The sequence below is a fragment of the Triplophysa dalaica genome, chromosome 15 (genome assembly GCF_015846415.1).
Source record: "Triplophysa dalaica isolate WHDGS20190420 chromosome 15, ASM1584641v1, whole genome shotgun sequence".
NCBI lineage: Eukaryota > Metazoa > Chordata > Actinopteri > Cypriniformes > Nemacheilidae > Triplophysa > Triplophysa dalaica.
The window spans coordinates 13140660-13159726 of record NC_079556.1 but is presented as its reverse complement, the minus strand read 5'-3'; the positions used below and the strand labels follow the sequence as shown (position 1 = coordinate 13159726).

Genomic DNA, 19067 nt, shown 5'->3' with positions numbered 1-19067 from the left:
AGCAGCCACTCAGAACTCCATGGCAATGCCCCAACTACCATGAACAGTATATGTTTTGCACATTTCACTGTCAATTTGTAAAACTTTCAAATGAAAACTTTTTAAAAAGGTTTAAGGGGCTGTTGCCAAATCCTGAGTTGATTTCTTATTGTGTTGTTGTCACAAGGCACATGAGATGACCTTGTTGGTCACATCAAGTAATCTACATAGCCCTTTTGTTTTCAGTCACTTTGGGTGTGTCAAACAAAATTACTTTTCTGTTGGACAAGCTTTGCATACTGTCAGCCATTAGAGCCAGTCTTTACTCTTAACCCTGTGTGTGTGTGTTTTCTCCAGAGCTGCTGTATAGTTGTGGGGTGCAATGGAGGATGGGAAGCCTGTGTGGGCGCCCCACACAACCGATGGGTTCCAGCTGGGGATGATAGTGGACATCGGTTCTGACACTCTCACCATAGATCCTCACAATCAAAGAGGAAAGGTAAGGTGTCGGCTTTCCTGCTATTGAAATGTATCCCGTGAGCACTTAGGCAGTGACCAAACAGAGTATGGGTAGGGCTGAATGATAGATATCGCGATTCACACTAATTATACATGTCTATATCGATTCTGAAACTGGTTCTGTTTTATGCACAGCTCTTCTGTGAACTAAGGCTCTTTCTAGTAGGAAGGACTGCTCAATCTAAAATCATTACAAGATTGAGAAGTTTAAAACATGCATTTGAAAAAGCCACACTTGTCAAACATCATCATTATAAATATACTTTATTTTCTGGAACTGCGTAGCTGCATCTGAATTCATTTACTTGTTCACTAATTCACTATTCCCTATATAGCGAATGCTTAATAGTCCAGTATATGGGGAAGAAGTGAATGAAAATGAGTGAACAATTTCAGACCCTGACGTAATATATTCTGCATCTCACAGTACTGTCGCGGACATTCGTCATAATGCTTATATTACACCTGTGTGACTTTATGGATTGTTTTGGAAAATGGTAAAGTTCCTATTCACATTATTTATCACGTTTATTGTAATAGTTTGTAATAAATAGAACAATACATATGTTTGCGACGTTTATTTACTATTACATTTATCACGTTGAATAAAATTGCTTATATACTGTATATTTAAATGGGTGGTGCAACCGTGTGTCATGAATTCTGACTTCTTTACAATGTAAAACGTGCTGTCCTCTCATGCTTAACATGGTGAACTTGTCAAAAAACGAGTTGGGCGTATTTCGTAGTATTTCTGTGCTCGATACACTCCCCCAAAGTTTTTTTTGGAGCATATTCAACTTTTCGTAACAATTTTTCTTAGTCCCTTATTGGACAATTCTCCTGGAAAGCACGCTGCATGCCCATACGGCAGCAAGGAGAGCAGGAGAAGGAGCATGCGCAGACGTCTCTTTCACCTTAAGTGGGGGAGAGATAGAGAGAGAGCATACGTTCGCGAAGTTCATGTGTTTGTTTGTTCATTGCATATGGGGATGAATGTTACAGATCATTTGAAACTGATATATGGAGCCGTCCTAGTGCTAAAAGATGGCGGACATGAACTGCACGAAACTGATGTCTGTGTTTGTTGGCAATGGGTGTGCACGTGCTTTAGTTCAGCCTACCCCTCCCCCCTGCATGCACCGAATGGTTTCGGAAATAATCATACAACTGTATCTAGCTTTTATTAATGTGATATCAAAAACTTTTCGAAGGAACAAGTATGCAGTAGTACCGTATAGGTGAACAAGATTAACATGAGATTGGCAGAAACCGCGTGTGTTACGGCCTGCTTTAAAATAAAACACTACTTTATTGTATATAAAATTAATTTAATCTGTTTATTCTCATAAAAGGAGAAAACAGCTGTCAACAAGAAGAGTATAAACGTACATTCGTGGCATTAAGGGTCACTCTCCTCCAGCTGATTCTAATCAGGCAGTTGATTCGCATTGTATCATGGGAAATTGTGAAAGCTAGGGTCCATCGGATGTACCCTCAAAATCAGAGTGGATTGTGGGTAAAAAGTAGTAACCAAAAGTATGGAATAAGTTGTTCACTCAGAATTCGGACAACACTACAAAATGGTGGACACCCGATAAAGTGCACTATATAGGTGATAGGGGGCGAATTCGGAAGCAGCAAAGCACACTGTGACAGTACGTACTGAATTTGAATATGTACCTACCTATCAGCCAATAAAACGTTCTATATAGTATGAGTGGGAGTAGTATGAATAAATTTTGGACATACTGCGTCCGCCATGTTTTATGGTCATGTGACCCGTATTCTCTTAGTCCCATGACGTATTAACAGCAACCCATACGTGAGCATTGATAAAAACATAATTTAGTCAAGAGGAATACATTTACTGGCACTTACATTCAAAACGGTAATCCGCCTAAAGTTTTTCGCTATATTTATTTGATTTACTTTTGAAATTTGACCGTTGCTCAGCTCCCGTGGCATCATGGGATAGAGAAGTGTCCATCCGATCCACACTCACGAATCTCTGAGGAAATTGTAGACCATCCGGGTATTTCTTGCCTACTGTTTTTTGCACACTGATATTTCAGACTTTTCATGACTCATCCTCATTTTTCGCCTACTATGTAGAATAGAAGAACAGGATTTCGGATTCAGCGCTTGTGTGTGTGTAAGTCGTTCTTCTTATGTCCCATATTCTGAGTTTCTGCTCAAAGACGCCCTCTGGCTTTCTCAAGTTTCCTGCGCCCCATGATGTTTTGCGCGAATGATGGGACTCATGGTAGGAACTTCCGTTTCAATGTAAACAAACACGTTTTTGCCATATTTCAATTAGACATCTGTTAGATTAACGGAAAATATATATCACGTGATTTATGAATAACTTGAGTGAAGTACGGTAAAATGCTGCTCCATCAGGAATGCCAGAGGGCGCTCTCGTGCAGAAACTCCAAATACGCCCTGCAGAAGATGAGAATAACACACATAGTTCTAGGAAATGCCTAAGGACATGTTTTTATCACTGTCCATCAAGCCTCCTCAGGTATTTTCTTTAGGGATGCACCGATACCCTTTTTTAAAGACAGAGTACTTGCCGATACTGTGACCTATAACCGATGCCTGTATAATGTACAATTATGTTAATAAAACACTATCTAACTGGTACATTTTTTTTCTTATATTTTTGGATCCACTTAAATTAAGTTCAATCTTTTTATGATAAGTAGCACAATTTTACTAGCACATTGATTTCAGTTTGCTAAAGTAAACAATATACTCTGAGGTTGAATTATAAAAAATTCAAGGGGGGTGGTATGGTAAAATGTGAGTGTATTGTAACTTCCTCAAGTCAACCGGACTTTAATTTTGACGGGACAACGCAAAGAGCGTTCGTTTACGTTAAGTGGACTTTTGTTTTGACGGAGCGCCGCAAATTTAATTTTGTGTTAATTGTATAAACAAACATAAACAAATAGTGTTTGTTTGTGTATTCGAGTCCTTGTGCAGGGTAACGCTGGCTCTGAGAGCTTCACAAGCACAATGCGTTCAGGTTCAGTACACGCAACCGCACCACTCTTTCACACACAGTCACGCAAAATAAGCAGAATACATATTTAAACAGTATTATTTCGTTAGCTGTGAGTTAGCTGTGAGCGGTTCAGCTCAAATTTCTTGTCAGGAAATAATACATTTAGCCCATTCCGTAACATTCCGTGTTGTACATCAAATTCAGTATTTATGCCTGGATTCCTGTATTCCATCCGCGTTTTCCGGAAATCAAAGGGCTCTATTTATGTCTCGTGAGGTATCGGTCATTGGTATCGGTGTGTCAGTACGAGTACATGAGCTTGTTATCGGGCCGATACTGGTATCGGTATCGGTGCATCCCTAATTTTCATGATAATAAAGTATATTTAAATTATCATGTTTGACAGCTTTTTAAATGCACGTTATAAGCGACTCAAACTCGCACTGCTTTTAGATCGAGCAGCATTTTCCACTGATCCCAGAGCCGTGCTTCACGGACAAGCTACGTATCGACAAAATAATCCATACCTTGCATTATCGCACCCAGCTCGGTTTCAGTAGGATTTAGTGGTAACCACGATTAATCGTTTACATGTCTAATTTCAAGTCATTCATTTAGAGCAGAATGTGAACTTACACACTGACACCACTTATAGACTACATCAGCATACTGTCCAATACCTTATAGAGGAATGTGATGATGATTTTAATACATGACTGCAGATATTTAGCAACTTTATTTATTCAGTTGTTGCAAGTGTTAGATGGTCCGCGTGCACATATCATGAAACCTACAGTATAACAATTAAAAATATGAATCACTGTCTCATTTTCTGTTATCGGAATAAATTATTCAATGCGGCATATACTACCTCCGCCGCTTTACAGGAAGTTGTCCCCCATTCATATTTACTGTAATGCCCTTAGGAATTGTGTGGATATGTTAAGTAGCGTTGCCGTACATTGTTCTGTTCTGTATTTCTTTCTTGTATTTTCTGTTGGCTGTTTAGAAGTGGAACTAGTGATTATGTTAGATTCTTGAGTGAATTGGTTGTCAATGTCTTATTCTATTCAGTATTATAAAAGTATTATAAAGTCTTATTAAAACGTATACAAGTACTGAAAGTACCAAAATGCAGCATGCTATGGATCTTTAACCATGGTAGTACCATGTAGATAACATGTTGATGTTTATTTTATTATTAAAGGAATAGTTCACAAGAAAATAAAAAGTGTCTCGTAATTTTCTCAGTCTCATTCAAAATCAGAGCTGTACTTCTGACTGGACAAAAAATGTTTATAAAAATATGTGGTAACTTTATGTTCTTATACTGGACTCGGTATGTTGCAGCTCCAAAAGTCACACTGTATGTGCACATTTCTATAGGAGAGAAGGTAGGTGCATGCTTTCATTTAAGCATGCCTAACACAGGCTGGCATGCATTGATTTTGTTCCATTTTAATATTCGTACAAGGGAAAAGTGTTTAGTTGCTAAGCACCCCATGAAGTCCTAATTGTGTGAACACAAGAGATCACGTGATCACCATTTATGGGTTGTTTGTACTCATGATGCTGACATTTTCTAACACGGTGCGCTCGATTGACTTCCTGATGTGTTAAAAGGCCTCCCAGTATTTGAGCAATATGTAAAATGTGAGAACATGTGTCTGTAGAATAGTGCTGTGCTATGTGAGGGTGTCACTTGCGAGGGCTTTGAATAAGTAATAAGCGCTACCTGCTGCAGGTGTCCTGATCACGTTACGCTCAGGGCAGCTTCATTAGAGAAAAGCCACCTGTGTCTTAACTGCTTACACCCACAGAGACACCGGCTCTGTGTGTGTGAAATTTCAGAAAATGTTCCCAGAAGAATAGAAAGAGCCACTTTGTGAGGTTGTATAGTGGGTCTTTATAGCTCTAAGACATGCACAGAGGTGTGTTTTAGGATCTGTCTTTAGGAATTGAAAACACATTGATAAGAGTGTTTGAAGTTTAACTTGGAGGAACCTGTTGCAAAAATTACAGCAGCTTTAATACAAATAGAGTATTTCTGAGCCCATGTTTTAAGATTGTGTATGTTTTTTGGTCAATAATGGCATTTAGGTTTATAATACAACTTTCTTGAGTGTTCCTTATTTAAATGACCTATATTAAAGTGTAGGAAAGTAATAATGGAAAGCAGAAATGTCAGCAGGGATGAGATGGGTTTTCTTGGAAAGGTCAGTCTGTGAATAACATGGCACTGTGATGGGCAGTTACGGGTGTCTTATAATGTGTCATGTAATGGATTCCATAGCTTATGTTCTAAACTTTTACATTAACATGACTTTATTGTTTCCTCGGTGTAATTATGGTCGCTATAAGACGCAATCCATCATGGCTGACCTAGCACTGCTACTCTTTGTCATCTGCGCTGTCGCAATGCATGAAGACCTTGAGGGTTTATGGCTTTTACACATCGCTGAAGGTAACCAGACAGCGTCTGGAAAGAGAGCATGGACATCATCCACTTGTGTTTTTTAGCCTGTTAATCTTTTTCACCGTCTATCAAGATACATAGGGCAATGCTAAAGGGATTATGTAAGACATGTCAATTGCTTAGGAAGTTTTAAAGAAAAAAGCATTGCATTTATAAAATGGTCACCATATTATCGTAATAATTGATAAAACAAATTATGACCAGGAGTTATTATTGAAAAGTTGTTTTATTTATTAAAGCCATTTGCTCTGTGCTGTTTAGGTCCTGACACATAAACTTTAACGTGCAATTTTGCAATGTAAATTCAATAACAAACTAGGCTGTGAAGAGATTATTAACACACCGTCGCCGAAGAAAAGTTGAACCCATTCCAAATTCCATTTAATCAGCATTTCTACAGTAGATGTATTGTGGCCATTTCGGTCGAGTGTCTGTTAACTTTGAACAAAATCGAACCTCATGAGTGTCAAAAGTAATGTGAAAGACTGACAGAATGACAAGACGCATGCAAACTGATAAAAATTGAGGTTATCATGTATTAATACTATTTTCGAACTTTCCCTAAATACATTTACAAATATTACTGTTGTATTGCTTAAAAGTGAATACGATCTTGCTTTCTTTTCAGTACTTGAGGTCTGAAGAAATATAGAGCATCTTTTCGGATTCGTTTCTGAATCTTTTAATTACGGTGTCAAATGTCAAATCAAAATAGGTGGGGAAACCAATTCATAACAACGAATTAGGACATTTAAGACATATAAGGTTTCGGAATGAGAGCGACAACATGCTCCTGCTAAATCTGCTCCCACGTTTCTTTATTTGTAAATCTGACTAGTTACCCATTTCACAGATTTCTTGTACTTAACAACTGCTGAACACAACTTGGTACACCAGGCACAACTTGTTCAAAACCTTGTTTAGTTTATGCAACATAAACCAGTGGTTCTCAAACTGTGGTACGCGTACCACTTCTGGTACTTGAAGAGAACCCCGATGGTATGTGACACGACAGAAAGCTCTAGATATATTAATTTACACTTTGTGTTTCAAATGTTTAATTCATGATTGATAAATACATCACAGCCTATGTGCAATTTTAATACAGTTGTATGAATTATTGTTTATTTATCATAAGTCGATGTAACTCAGGCGCTCAAACATAGAGAGTGAGCAGACAGGCGCTTGTTAGTCCCTCTCTCTCTTCCGACGAGCTGTGTGCAAATTAAGTTTATTTAGTATTTCTGCACTTGAACTGCTTTTTAAAGCTGTTGTTAGTGCTGTAAAGTGCTAATTCAACACGCTAATCAATGAAGCGCGCGTTGAAATGTTTTTTGATGCATTACTTTGACAAGAGTCACTGCAGTAAAGTGTAAGTCTTTGTTTGTTATATACAGTTGTTCTCTTGATGTTTAAGGATACATATTTATTTATCTAATGTTTAAAATATTCTCTCCACATTGTTTGTCTTTAATATAAGTTTGTATTATTTCTGCAAGTCCCAAGAAAGTCAATAAATCCTCCATAAAAGTAATTTACAGTGCCCTGTTTACAGTGCACTACAGAAATTGTTTTGTGTCCACCATTAATGCTGACTAAAAAAACATTTAAACAGTTTGAAATCAGCAGGTAAATATAAAAAAGTGTTTCTTATTATTAATAATACATTTGAATTGGAGGACGAGGTCTAAAGATAAAGATCTATTCATTATATTAATTTCAGTGTTAATTGATGTAATTTTCTATGGCAGTCATTAGGTGGCACTTGGAACATTTTTTTTTATTAAATGTGGTATTTGATCTAAAAAAGTTTGAGAACCACTGACCTAGACAATATGTAGCAAAAAAAGATAACCACAATGTTTAATTTTTACCGTGCCATTCACAATAAAATGACTAGTCAGTGAAATGTAGTAGCATCTAGAGGTGAGGTTGCGAATTGCAACTAACAGCTCAGTCTTCCTCCATATCGAAGCACTACGGTGGCTGACACAGCAATTCAGGAATAGATGCGTTCAACTTGTTGCGGCGGTGCGCAAATCTATCAGCTTATGACATTTAAGTACCGAAACAGTGTTTCAAGTGCAGATTGCTCCGTGCTCATTTGAATCGATCTCGCAATACTTTAATGCGATATGCCAAACAATCTGCGCAGCCCCGCATTAAGTCACTGATTAGCTTCTTCAGATGTTTTATCAGAGATGGGGCTAAACTCGGCAGGAAAATGGATCTCGCGGGCCAGAGTGGAGAACCACTTCCCATTAACAATGGGTGTTCAAATTTTTTTCCAAACACCATATGTACTGCGGGGAAAATAAGTATTTGACACATCAGCATTTTTATCAGTAAGGGGATTTATAAGTGGGCTATTGACACAAAATTTCCACCAGATGTAGCCATTAAGCCAAATATTGAATTCATACAAAGAAATCAGAACATTTAAGTATACAAGTTCAGTCATAATAAATATCAGTATCCCCTTAATGATAAAATGCTGATGTGTCAAATACTTATTTTCCCGCTGTATGTCTATGAATAAGATAATTATAGTGTGGCTGTTGACCAGTCAGCATCCTATCTGTTTAATAATCTAGTACCTCAGAGATGACGTATTTTGTAGGCTAAACCGGAAGTAAGCGTCGCGTTGGTTCCCTCGACCGAAAGCCTATGCATTATTTATTTTGTATATTTCGTGCATATTATTAGAATATTTGTTGTTTATTAGTACTTAAAAAGCACATATTCTGCATGACCATATTCTACATCCCTAATCCTACCCAATACCTAAACTTAAAAAATATCATACTAACTAATAATAAGAACCAAATTAGGAGTTTATTAAGGCAAAAGTCGTACTTGATGGTTTGTTAACAGCAAGAATTGGACCTTAAAATAAAGTGTGACCTAATTTTCTTATCTCGTCACATAGACATTTGCCATTATAGACAGGCCAGAATTTCTCTTTAGCCAGAGGTCCCAAAGTTGATTCTGATTTTGTCTTTGCAGACCTTTCTTGCTCCCATCAATCAAGTCTTCCCCGCTGAAGACGATGTGAACAAACATGTTGAAGACAACTGTAAGTGTATCACCTTCATACCTTTTGGTCGCATCAGTTGTTGGTATCACATTAAATGCAGCTGATGTCTGTTTTATCTGTCTGTATGGTTACTCATTTACTTGAATTCCAGGTTCACTTATGTATCTCAATGAGGCCACTCTTCTCAACAACATCTGTATCCGTTACAGCAAAGACTTGATCTATGTAAGTAAACTTCTTTTTCGGTTTTACTTCTAAAATCTGATTTTATGCTAGCATCTGCTGTGCCTGCACTTGTGTACTTGCATTTTGTCACGCATGGAATCAAGCCTCCAGAGATGGTAGTGTTCTCTTTCACATTGCTATACAGAATATGTTTTGGGCCTAGACCGAATGATAAAACCCCACCAATTTATTCAGCACGTTTTTAGCCAGAATGTTTCACACCGATAGCATCACCAAGCTGTTTTGCGTAAGTAATGTCTCTTTTCAAACAGCTTACTGAATTGATCCGGGCCATTATTTCTTAACTAAATGCACAGTGCATTAAAGGGGCCCTTTTGACAGACAACAGTCACCTCAGAGCCTTTGGATGTATGCGGTAACCCCCACAAATCTCATTGACAGGCTGATGGGCATGTTATTGTCGTGCTCCAGCAGCCCTTATTAGCCTCTCATCAGAAAAGCTGCAGTCCCGCTGTCAGCGCATGCTCGCCTGCACAGCGCCCAAGCCTGTCAGGAAAGTGCCCCGGCCCTGCCCTAGTGTGACTGCACGTCTCAGATGACCCAACTAATCCTGCCCAGACGCTATCGAGTTGCCCAGTGCACTTAATTAGGTCCTATGAGGTAGCCATGGCACGGCTAACCTAAAAGTCTGAGGCATAGAATGACAGCTTTGGGAGTGATCGTAGGGTGGGGGCGTACCAGTCTGTTTACAAAACACTTTGTTTACTCAAGTGTCACCACTGTCATTGAGTACAGATGTCATAAATTAAACTGTAGAGGGGAGAAATCTTTGATTAGAATGTTTTTTTTATTATGAATGTTTTTTTTTTATTATATCTTGAAATTGGCTTTGAAAAGATGTTAAGATAGTACTGGTTGTGTTTGGTGGTTGAGAGCTACCTGGGAGCCTCTGAGCTTGAAATGTTTGGGAAATTTGTTTCATTTCTGTTTGGAGACGCAAGTGGCACAAAAAATAAAGATTTAATCTTTAATTCGCATTAGTAAGTCATACGAAGGGGAATTGGTCAAATTTTACACCAAAACATTCATGTTTAAAATGTAATTGGGGCTCTTTTTTTCAGACATCTGTGGCTAACATCCTGATTGCTGTGAACCCGTATTTCGACATCACTAAACTCTACTCCCCAGAAACCATTAAGAGCTATCAGGGACGCTCTTTGGGGACATTGCCTCCTCATGTCTTTGCCATCGGTGAGAACATCTGATGGGACAGTTGAAGTCATTCCCTATCGATTTAAGCAGTAGTCACAGACTGTTAATTTTAGAGGAACCCTTATCTCTCTCTTTTCTTGCGTTTGTCAGCGGATAAAGCATATAGGGACATGAAGGTTCTGAAGATGAGTCAGTCCATCATAGTGTCTGGTGAATCTGGTGCCGGGAAGACAGAAAACACAAAGTTTGTTCTCAGGTGTGATAATCTTCCGTAGTAAAGCATCCAAACACTATCATAGATAAAGTTTTGTGTCAATGAGTATGTCTCTCTATACAGAATCCAAAATAATTTTTTGATTTATTTTTTGCAACAACTCCCAATGAATCAGTTTCTATGTAATCCTTAAGCTGTACTTCTCTTTCAAACGTCAAGACCTGTTGTGATCTAGTTTTAACCCTTAACCCGGATGTTCATGTTTTTTTTACTCAACCCATGTTTGTGAAGCATATGCAGTAAAGGTTAATATTTGGTTCAAATTTGCCATTTACCTCTGTTAAATCAAATTTATGAAAACATAAAAATGAAGAAAACGGATCACGCAGACCAAACACCAAACAAAGGTCAATACGAGGAGTTCTGCAAAAAATATGTTGGGATCCTTTTCCACTGAATAAAAGTATTTTTTATCTATACAGTTTTACAAAATGTAAGGCAAGAAAATGTGGCAAGTTACTGAGCAAAAGGGGATTTTTGCTTTAATGGAGTTAACATTATCAAAAGGTCTTCACGAATGCACGCTGCAATTCACAACAGCACGAAATAACATACTAAACACTGTTTTGTAAGCTCACAAGCTAGATGTTTATGTAATTCACAAACAAATGCGAGCAGTTTGCATTTTTACGCTGCTGCGAAAATATATGTGAATGCACTTTTGCATTTCATCAGCTTGATACTTTTATTCCGCGACAATGATTCACAAGTATAAGTGGTTTGATATGAACCGAACACTTGCGACCTCATTCAGCGTTCTCTAAAGTGCCTGTTGAAGCAAGAGAGAGAGTTTGAAGCGCAACTTTTACTGAGTGTCATGAATAATTATGACACACCAGGGTCCTAATGGACGAGGTCACGCAGTCGCATGAGTAACATCAAGAATAACAATGCCGTGTGTATGTTTAAATCCTCTGGAAAGGTTTGAACAATTTCACATGAATATTCAGATAGACATTGTATACATCCAAGCTTTCAGATTAATCTCTGTTCTCATGTCTTGATATTGTATTTGGTTCATTTCAGATATTTAACCACATCTTACGGGACAGGTCAAGATATAGATGAAAGGATCGTTGAAGGTAATATATTCAATCTGAATCAGCAGCGAAGAGCTCAATAGCGTTTGTTTTTTGCATGTGCTGAAATAATTTACGCTTTAATATATTCTGTCCCGAAAGCCAACCCTTTGCTTGAGGCTTTTGGAACGCTAAGACAGTCAGGAATAACAACAGCAGTCGCTTTGGAAAATTTGTGGAAATTCACTTCAATGAAAAGGTAAAATCGCATCTCTATCTCCATTGATCAGTCTGAAGACCTTGTGTAGTCAGTTACACCTATGACTGTGTTCATTGTCTTTTAGAATGCTGTTGTTGGCGGTTTCGTCTCACACTATCTGTTGGAGAAGTCTCGGATCTGTATGCAGGGGTCAGAAGAGCGAAACTACCATATTTTTTACAGACTATGTGCAGGAGCATCAGAGGATATCAAGAACATGCTTCATCTCAGCTCTCCCGACAACTTTCGGGTCAGTGTGCTGTGTATTCTGGGTAGTGTTGTTTTTTACGGCCTGTTTTAATTTTTGTTTTAGTTTAGTCATTGTGTCAAGCTGTGATTTTAGTTTTTGTTAGTTTTAGTCACATTCATACACTTTTTAGTCTAGTCAAGTTTCAGTCGACTATAAGTCTGAGCATTTTAGTCTTATTTTAGTCAGAATTATCCATGACTATTTTCGTCTAGTTTTAGTCGACGACAACTGATGACATTTTAGTCTAGTATTAGTCAATGAAAATTGTATTTTAGTCTCTTTTTAGTAATGTAATTCTATTTACATAGTCAGAATAGTATCTAGTAGTATAGACAAAACCAAAATTTTATTTTAGCCAAACCAACGAATGCAGACTTTTTTTGTACATAGCGCTGGAGCTAGAGAGGTTTACAGTTTGTTAGCACAGGCCAGACAGTAGGAGCACAAGTATAAATTGTAAGTCGTTCGTCATCTTTAAAAAAAAGATGCAAGTGCAGTTCATCATGAAAATGCAGGTAACTGACAAACGACATTCATGTTACGTACAGATGGATAAATTTGGGCCATATAATTAAACTGCAGTAGCTATAGTAAACTGCAGTAACTCTACTGCAGTAAAATTCTTAGATACTATCGTGTTTTTAAACTTTACTATACTACACAGTGTTTATCAATTTACTACAAGGGCACTACAATTTTCAATAGCAAACACTATAGTTCTTATTAAAGTATTTTTGTCTGAGTGTTCAATTTAACGGGACTTTTAATATGACGGGTCTATGGGAAGACGCTTGAGTTTTTCTTTTAGCCGATAGCTTCACTCAACAGTAAACAATCGTAAAATAAACTCTCGGAGCAACTCTGGAGATGGAGTTCTTTTATTCATATCCTCATACGATGCAGGCGCTGATAAATCCTCGACCGGCACTCATGTTGTATGTTAAGCTGTTCACATTATTCACTCAGACACGCAGAAGAGCCAGATCACATTTGAAGCATCAGACATTAATGTTCTTGACATTACAATAACATTATACCATTTCGTCCCATTTTGGTCAACGAAAATGAAGAGACACATAAGCATAGTTTTTATTTTGTAAACAACATTTAGTCTCGATTTTATTCGTCAATAATATTGCATTATACATTCAATTATAGTCACCGTCACACGACCAGCATTTACGTTGTGTCTCGTTTTCGTCACGTGATAAAGGTTTGTTGACAACCATATTTCGTCACAATTTTCGTTGACGAAAACAAGACTATTTCTGGGTCATCAAATCCAGTATACCAAATGTTTAAAACAGCCATTTGAAAGAACAGCAAATCTTGTCTCAAAGTCTTTCTGAAACCTTGGATATCCAAATTTCGCAGTTTTTCAGGAAATGGAAAAACACCATTCTTTTTAATGATTAAAGCACTTTTAAATACGTTTTGTTGGTTGGATATTGTATTTGCAAAACCCAATGAAACATACGGTGATTAAGTGATAATGATTTATGGCGAAAAAATTAAAATCACGAAGTCTGAAGATACAGGATTCAGAGGGGCAACAGCGAAAGAATACTTTGTAAGTCTAGACACTGTTGAGCAGGGAATAATAGGGCTCTCCTGAAACTCCTGAGACTGTCTGTTTTGTTCTTCAGTCTGACAACCGTGACTGTTTTACATGGCAAACAGACCGTATGAGGGTCATTTTACATCTGTCACATCCATCGGAAAATGATCTTAAATGAAACTTCACAATCCTACATACAACCTACTGTTATATTAATCACTTATTTAAGCTAATGGGAACTAGTAACACAAATCATCACGTTTTTTTAGGATATAAGATGATGTTATACAAAATGCCATTATATATATATTTATATAAATTAATGTATAAATAAACATAACAGTACTGTATTTGCTGTTTGGTCAGTGGCTTCTGATAATGTTCTTCATAAAGGAAACAAAGTGGACAGTAACATTAGTAATGTGTTTTATGGTAAATTCTAAACAATATTAAGATAACTTATTTCAGTTTATGTCTATGGATAAAAGCAAGCTATATAATTGCAAATTTCGTACAGTAGTAACAAATCGATTTTATGCTTCAGACACTTGAAAAAGTAAAATATTAGTAAATTATTATCAGTTATACAAATAATACTACTAAAATATGATACTTTTGATGACACTGTAAAAAAGACCATAAAAACGTAAGTTAAACCGCTTCAATTAATTTTTATGTTAAATTAAATTAGATTTTTAAGTTTACTTTTTTAGTCAATTAAACTTACATTATATTGAACTGACTTAAAAATGTAGTTGTATTTTACTAGTCAGTAAAATAAATTTAAGTTGAATTGACTTAAAAAGTAAACTAAAGCATTTAAGGCAGCGGAAATGGTGATTTTTTTTTACAGTGTACGTTTCTGTTTGCTATCTTAAAGTGAACGACAGCCACTGCAATGACTCATCTGTCAATCTGCTTTCTATGAAATCTAATATTATAATTAAAAAAATCCCTGTCAGTCTGAATACAGATAAATTGTATTGCCATCATATATCAGTATTTGTATCTGCAGTGATTTTGGTATTTTTGGTTAGATAATTCCACGTTTTTTTTAAATAGGCAGTAGAACATGAAATTGTAGATGTACCACTAGATGGCATATTTGCTTTTTTATCTCTTTTGCAGCATTTGGTCTCCTTTATTAACTTCCTTTATCGTGTGTTTGTGTTTCACGCAGTATTTGAATCGTGGCTGCACCCGATTCTTTGCAAACAAGGACTCGGATAAACAGATCATGCAAAACAGGAAAAGTCCTGAGGTACGTAGAAAAAATTTCTTCTTGGGATTCTGTGTTTCTGTGTCACAACAAATCTGTTTCCTCCTTCCTCCTGTGCTGATTCACATTTGTGGCTAATTCAAAGTAAAGCAATTGTTGTTTTCCACGTCACATATTATAAACATGATCTAATCCTTTAGAACTGTTTTCTCATGTTCCATTAAAGAAACGAGAGCATACATTGACCACAGTCAGAATTATGGAAGTTGCCATTATCAATTTGGCCAGATAGAATTAGTTACTTTTGGAAATTAGTTTGTGGCTTTGATGAATTATGCAAAGTGCAATAAATTCTGGCATTGTTGTGATGTGCTCATGCACAACCAGCCCTAGAGACAGAGCCCGGCAATTGATGCTATTGTTATCAAGGGCCATTATTATAAATCATCATTGTGTTAAATCCCTTTGGAGGCGATGAGATATTCATTAGCTGCTGTTTCTGCCATTCCAGTAGTTCATTTTCTCAACACCTTCTGTTTCACAACATCTTCAAATTAAGATGTGAGATTAGTTTCTTACCCCAAATTCGCAGATGGTACTTTTCTTTTTTTTACTTCCTTGGGCGCATGGATCTGATAATAGCTTTGGGCTTTTATTAGGATATTTAGGCCTTTGAAATGAATCGTTTTAAATCAACAGAGATTTCTCTTTACTTGAGCTCTGTTCCAAAACTAAAAGCACTTTGCTGCATACTAAGTAGCATTCTGTCAGATATAGAACCTTATATCCTTATAAAGCACGTCTCCCAGAAATCCAGGATTCAATTCTAATTCAAGTTTCAGGCAGTCTTGAAATGAAAACATTTCCTTCGATCATTGCTCTCAGATCTTATGGATGTGTGTGTTCAAATTGTGTGATTCACACAGTGTCCTAACCAGACACGATGCAACGTCGCAACACATTAGAAAAAGTAACTTTTCCATTATTTAGAGATATTTTTCTAACCAGCTGCGACAAGTCTGATTTTGTGCATTGTTTGTGAGTATCAGGCAAATAAACACAATGTGCTGAGTTTGAATGTTGCTAAGCTAACAACACTGAATATTTAGCACTCACAAATATTGTGTTAAAATTGATAATATACTAGTTTTAAAATGCTCCAGTATTAATACTAAACATATAAATAGTATTTTCATTTTAACTTAATAGTAACAGAACAATTTAGACATTCTTTTTCAAATAGTTATAGAAATGGTGATAAATATAGTTTTGGTCACAATTTACAATCAGGTTGTAATTTTTAACATTATAAGTAAGCAAATGTTAGTTAGGTAACACTTTCCTTGAAGCATGTATTAATAATGCATTATAAAGAGTTATTAAAGGGTAAAATGCATTATAATAATGTGTGTTGTAATGCATTATACGTAGTTGTAAAGAATTGTAACCAATTTAAAATGTGTAGTGTAACAATGAATTGCTAAGTATTATAAAGTATTAACCGTAATAACAATTATTAATATGACATTAAAAGGTGCATTACAATGCTTTTAAACTACTTTTACAATGCATTATACATTTATGCTTCAAGGAAAGTGTTACCGTTAGTTAATATAAATACTATTACAGTATTCTTGTTAGTTTATGATGCATTAACCAATGTTAACTTTTATAACTATAAAATGCTTGAAACATAAATGCTGAAATTAACATGAATTGAGATGAATAAATGCTGTAGAAGTATTGTTTATTGTTAGTTCATGTTTAGTAATGCATTAACTATTGTTAAATGATCCAACTTGTAAAGTGTTACCATAGTTTCTTGTCTGTCACATTGAATGTATTTTTGTCAGTTTGTGATGTATTATTGTGAGTCTTTTCCATTATCCATGTCAATAGGGTTTGGAACGGAGTGTGAGTTTTTCTAACATCTGGTGTTCTTTTTTTTGCATTATGTTTTCTAATCAAATGTTGTGTCTCTTTACCCTCCATCTTTTTATAATTCAGGACCAGAAGGTGATGTTTTATCAGTCTGACAACTTTTCAAATACTTTTCATGCCTTAGGTTCTTTTTTAGTTTCTATGCATGACATTGAGCTTGAGGGCGTGCTTGGGTCTGTGAGCTGCTGCTTTCTTTCTCAAATAAGCAATTTTGGAAAGGTGACTTGTATTTATATGGCTATTTAGCTCCAGCATTGGTCAGAGTGTTGCAAAGGGCTGAGTCTTTGGAGACAACCTGTACATGAGTGACTTATGAAGCTATGATATTACATTTACACCCATGCTATTTAGACCACATATCTGTGTACCCGGGAAACACAAACAGAAGAATTGGTGATAGTACACGTATTTCATTTTTTATGAGATAAAAAAAGAGGATGTTAAATTCAGAAAAGGACTAAATCACTAAGGGTTTACCGAGGTTCACTATTAACTGCGCTTAAAAACTTCACGGTTAATTTATCGTAAAGGCTTGGTTGCATCGTGCTTTTATGTTGCACGGAACGGAAACGTTGCAACATGCGTAAATGAAAACAAAGTTTCTCCAGCGGTGCACCAGCTTAAAGAGCCGTGTTTTTCAGAGACAAGGAGGCCATGATAGACACTAGATTAACTATGGCAGAGAAATCAAACAGCCAATCTTTCGTGTACATTCACAATTAAGGTCGTAGGGGTGACAGTTTGGCTTTCAATGCAATGTAAAGCGGCATGTAAGTTAAGTTAACGTAGTAATACACTCGACAAGAAGCGTCGCGTTGTGTCGAGAAAACCTCACAGGATGCGGGTATTCTGTATGGACAAACTCAAATTCAAAGTTACTCTGACGCAAGTTGAACCATTTAAACTTATTTTATGTTGTTATTTAGGGAATAGGGTCTTTATCACGTTGATAAATCCATTATAGTTTGCTATAAACGAAAACAGTGGGGGGGGAGGGGGGCTAGCTCTTAAAGGGAGCACCAGCATAGCAAATATATCTATTTTAATGCTCATCACACAAATAACGAAGACAAAACATACTAACTGCTCCTGCCCGATCAACTTTAACAACTTTAATATGGTTTTATCTAGATTTCAGTATACTGTGAAGAATATTAAGTGTTATTTTACATTTGACTCTAATAACCACAGTTAGTCCCACCTGAAACACCTAAAAAGCACTGTTAATTGTATTTGTGTGGTTGCTTTATAATTTGTTTTTGCTATTGCTCATAATTTAATAATTTGTTCTAATTTTATTACTAACTGACTATTTTTATTAGATTTAGGCTAATCGTTTCTAAGTATTATGAGTTTATTTATTAAGATTGCAGGTAGAAAAGAAACTTATTAACTACACATTATTATTTATTTATTACTTTTTGTGCCGGGCATGCAAAAGTTTTGTGAGGGCCAGTAAAATGTAGAAATGAATGTATGCATAATAATCGTGCAACCATGATTATTCCTCAGACTATAATCGTACCAACAATATCTATAATCGTTGCATCCCTATAAATCACATCATAAAATGACCTAAAAGGTGTTCTTAAAGGTAGAGTTTGCAAGAATTTTGCAGTAAAATATCCATAAACCACTAGGCCAATGTTACATATTTATTTCAGCTGAGTATTTACAATAACTCAAATGTTTCCAACTGCTTTTGAATCCTGAGAAAATTGCCATTCTAAACAGTGGAGCAGGGCTATTCAGTCGCCTGTCAATGGCGTCATATCCGCATTACCCTTTGTTACCGCCTTTACTGATGTAGCAACCCCGTGACACTGTTGTAGACAGATGCGGAAGTAGTTTGTCTAGCATTATTGCAAATGATGTGGGTACGTTTAAAATAACTTTTACTATGATTGATTTGAATACTTAAAACTGCGCACTGTTATCACGTTATCGGATTGGAAAATTACTGTAACATCTATGAATATCAATTTATTTTAAACCTTACATTACTCGGGCGATTTCTACAAACTGTACATTTAAGTCATACAATATCATTGTGTGAGGAACAGAGACATTTCAAGTTTCAGGCAGTCATGAAATTAAAACATTTCCTTCTATCATTGCTGTCAGA

At 36.3% G+C, this 19067-nt stretch overlaps 1 protein-coding gene across 1 annotated transcript in view; it reads left to right on the top strand.

Moving 5' to 3' along the window:
• myo6b (myosin VIb) overlaps positions 1 to 19067 on the top strand; it is a 63053-nt gene that overhangs the window by 5322 nt on the left and 38664 nt on the right. Inside the window, 10 exon segments of the mRNA XM_056767401.1 lie at positions 337 to 478; positions 8994 to 9063; positions 9176 to 9249; positions 10332 to 10461; positions 10573 to 10678; positions 11723 to 11778; positions 11878 to 11898; positions 11901 to 11974; positions 12060 to 12224; positions 14963 to 15043. Coding sequence (XP_056623379.1) covers positions 362 to 478; positions 8994 to 9063; positions 9176 to 9249; positions 10332 to 10461; positions 10573 to 10678; positions 11723 to 11778; positions 11878 to 11898; positions 11901 to 11974; positions 12060 to 12224; positions 14963 to 15043 — 894 coding nt within the window. The 5' untranslated portion in view covers positions 337 to 361.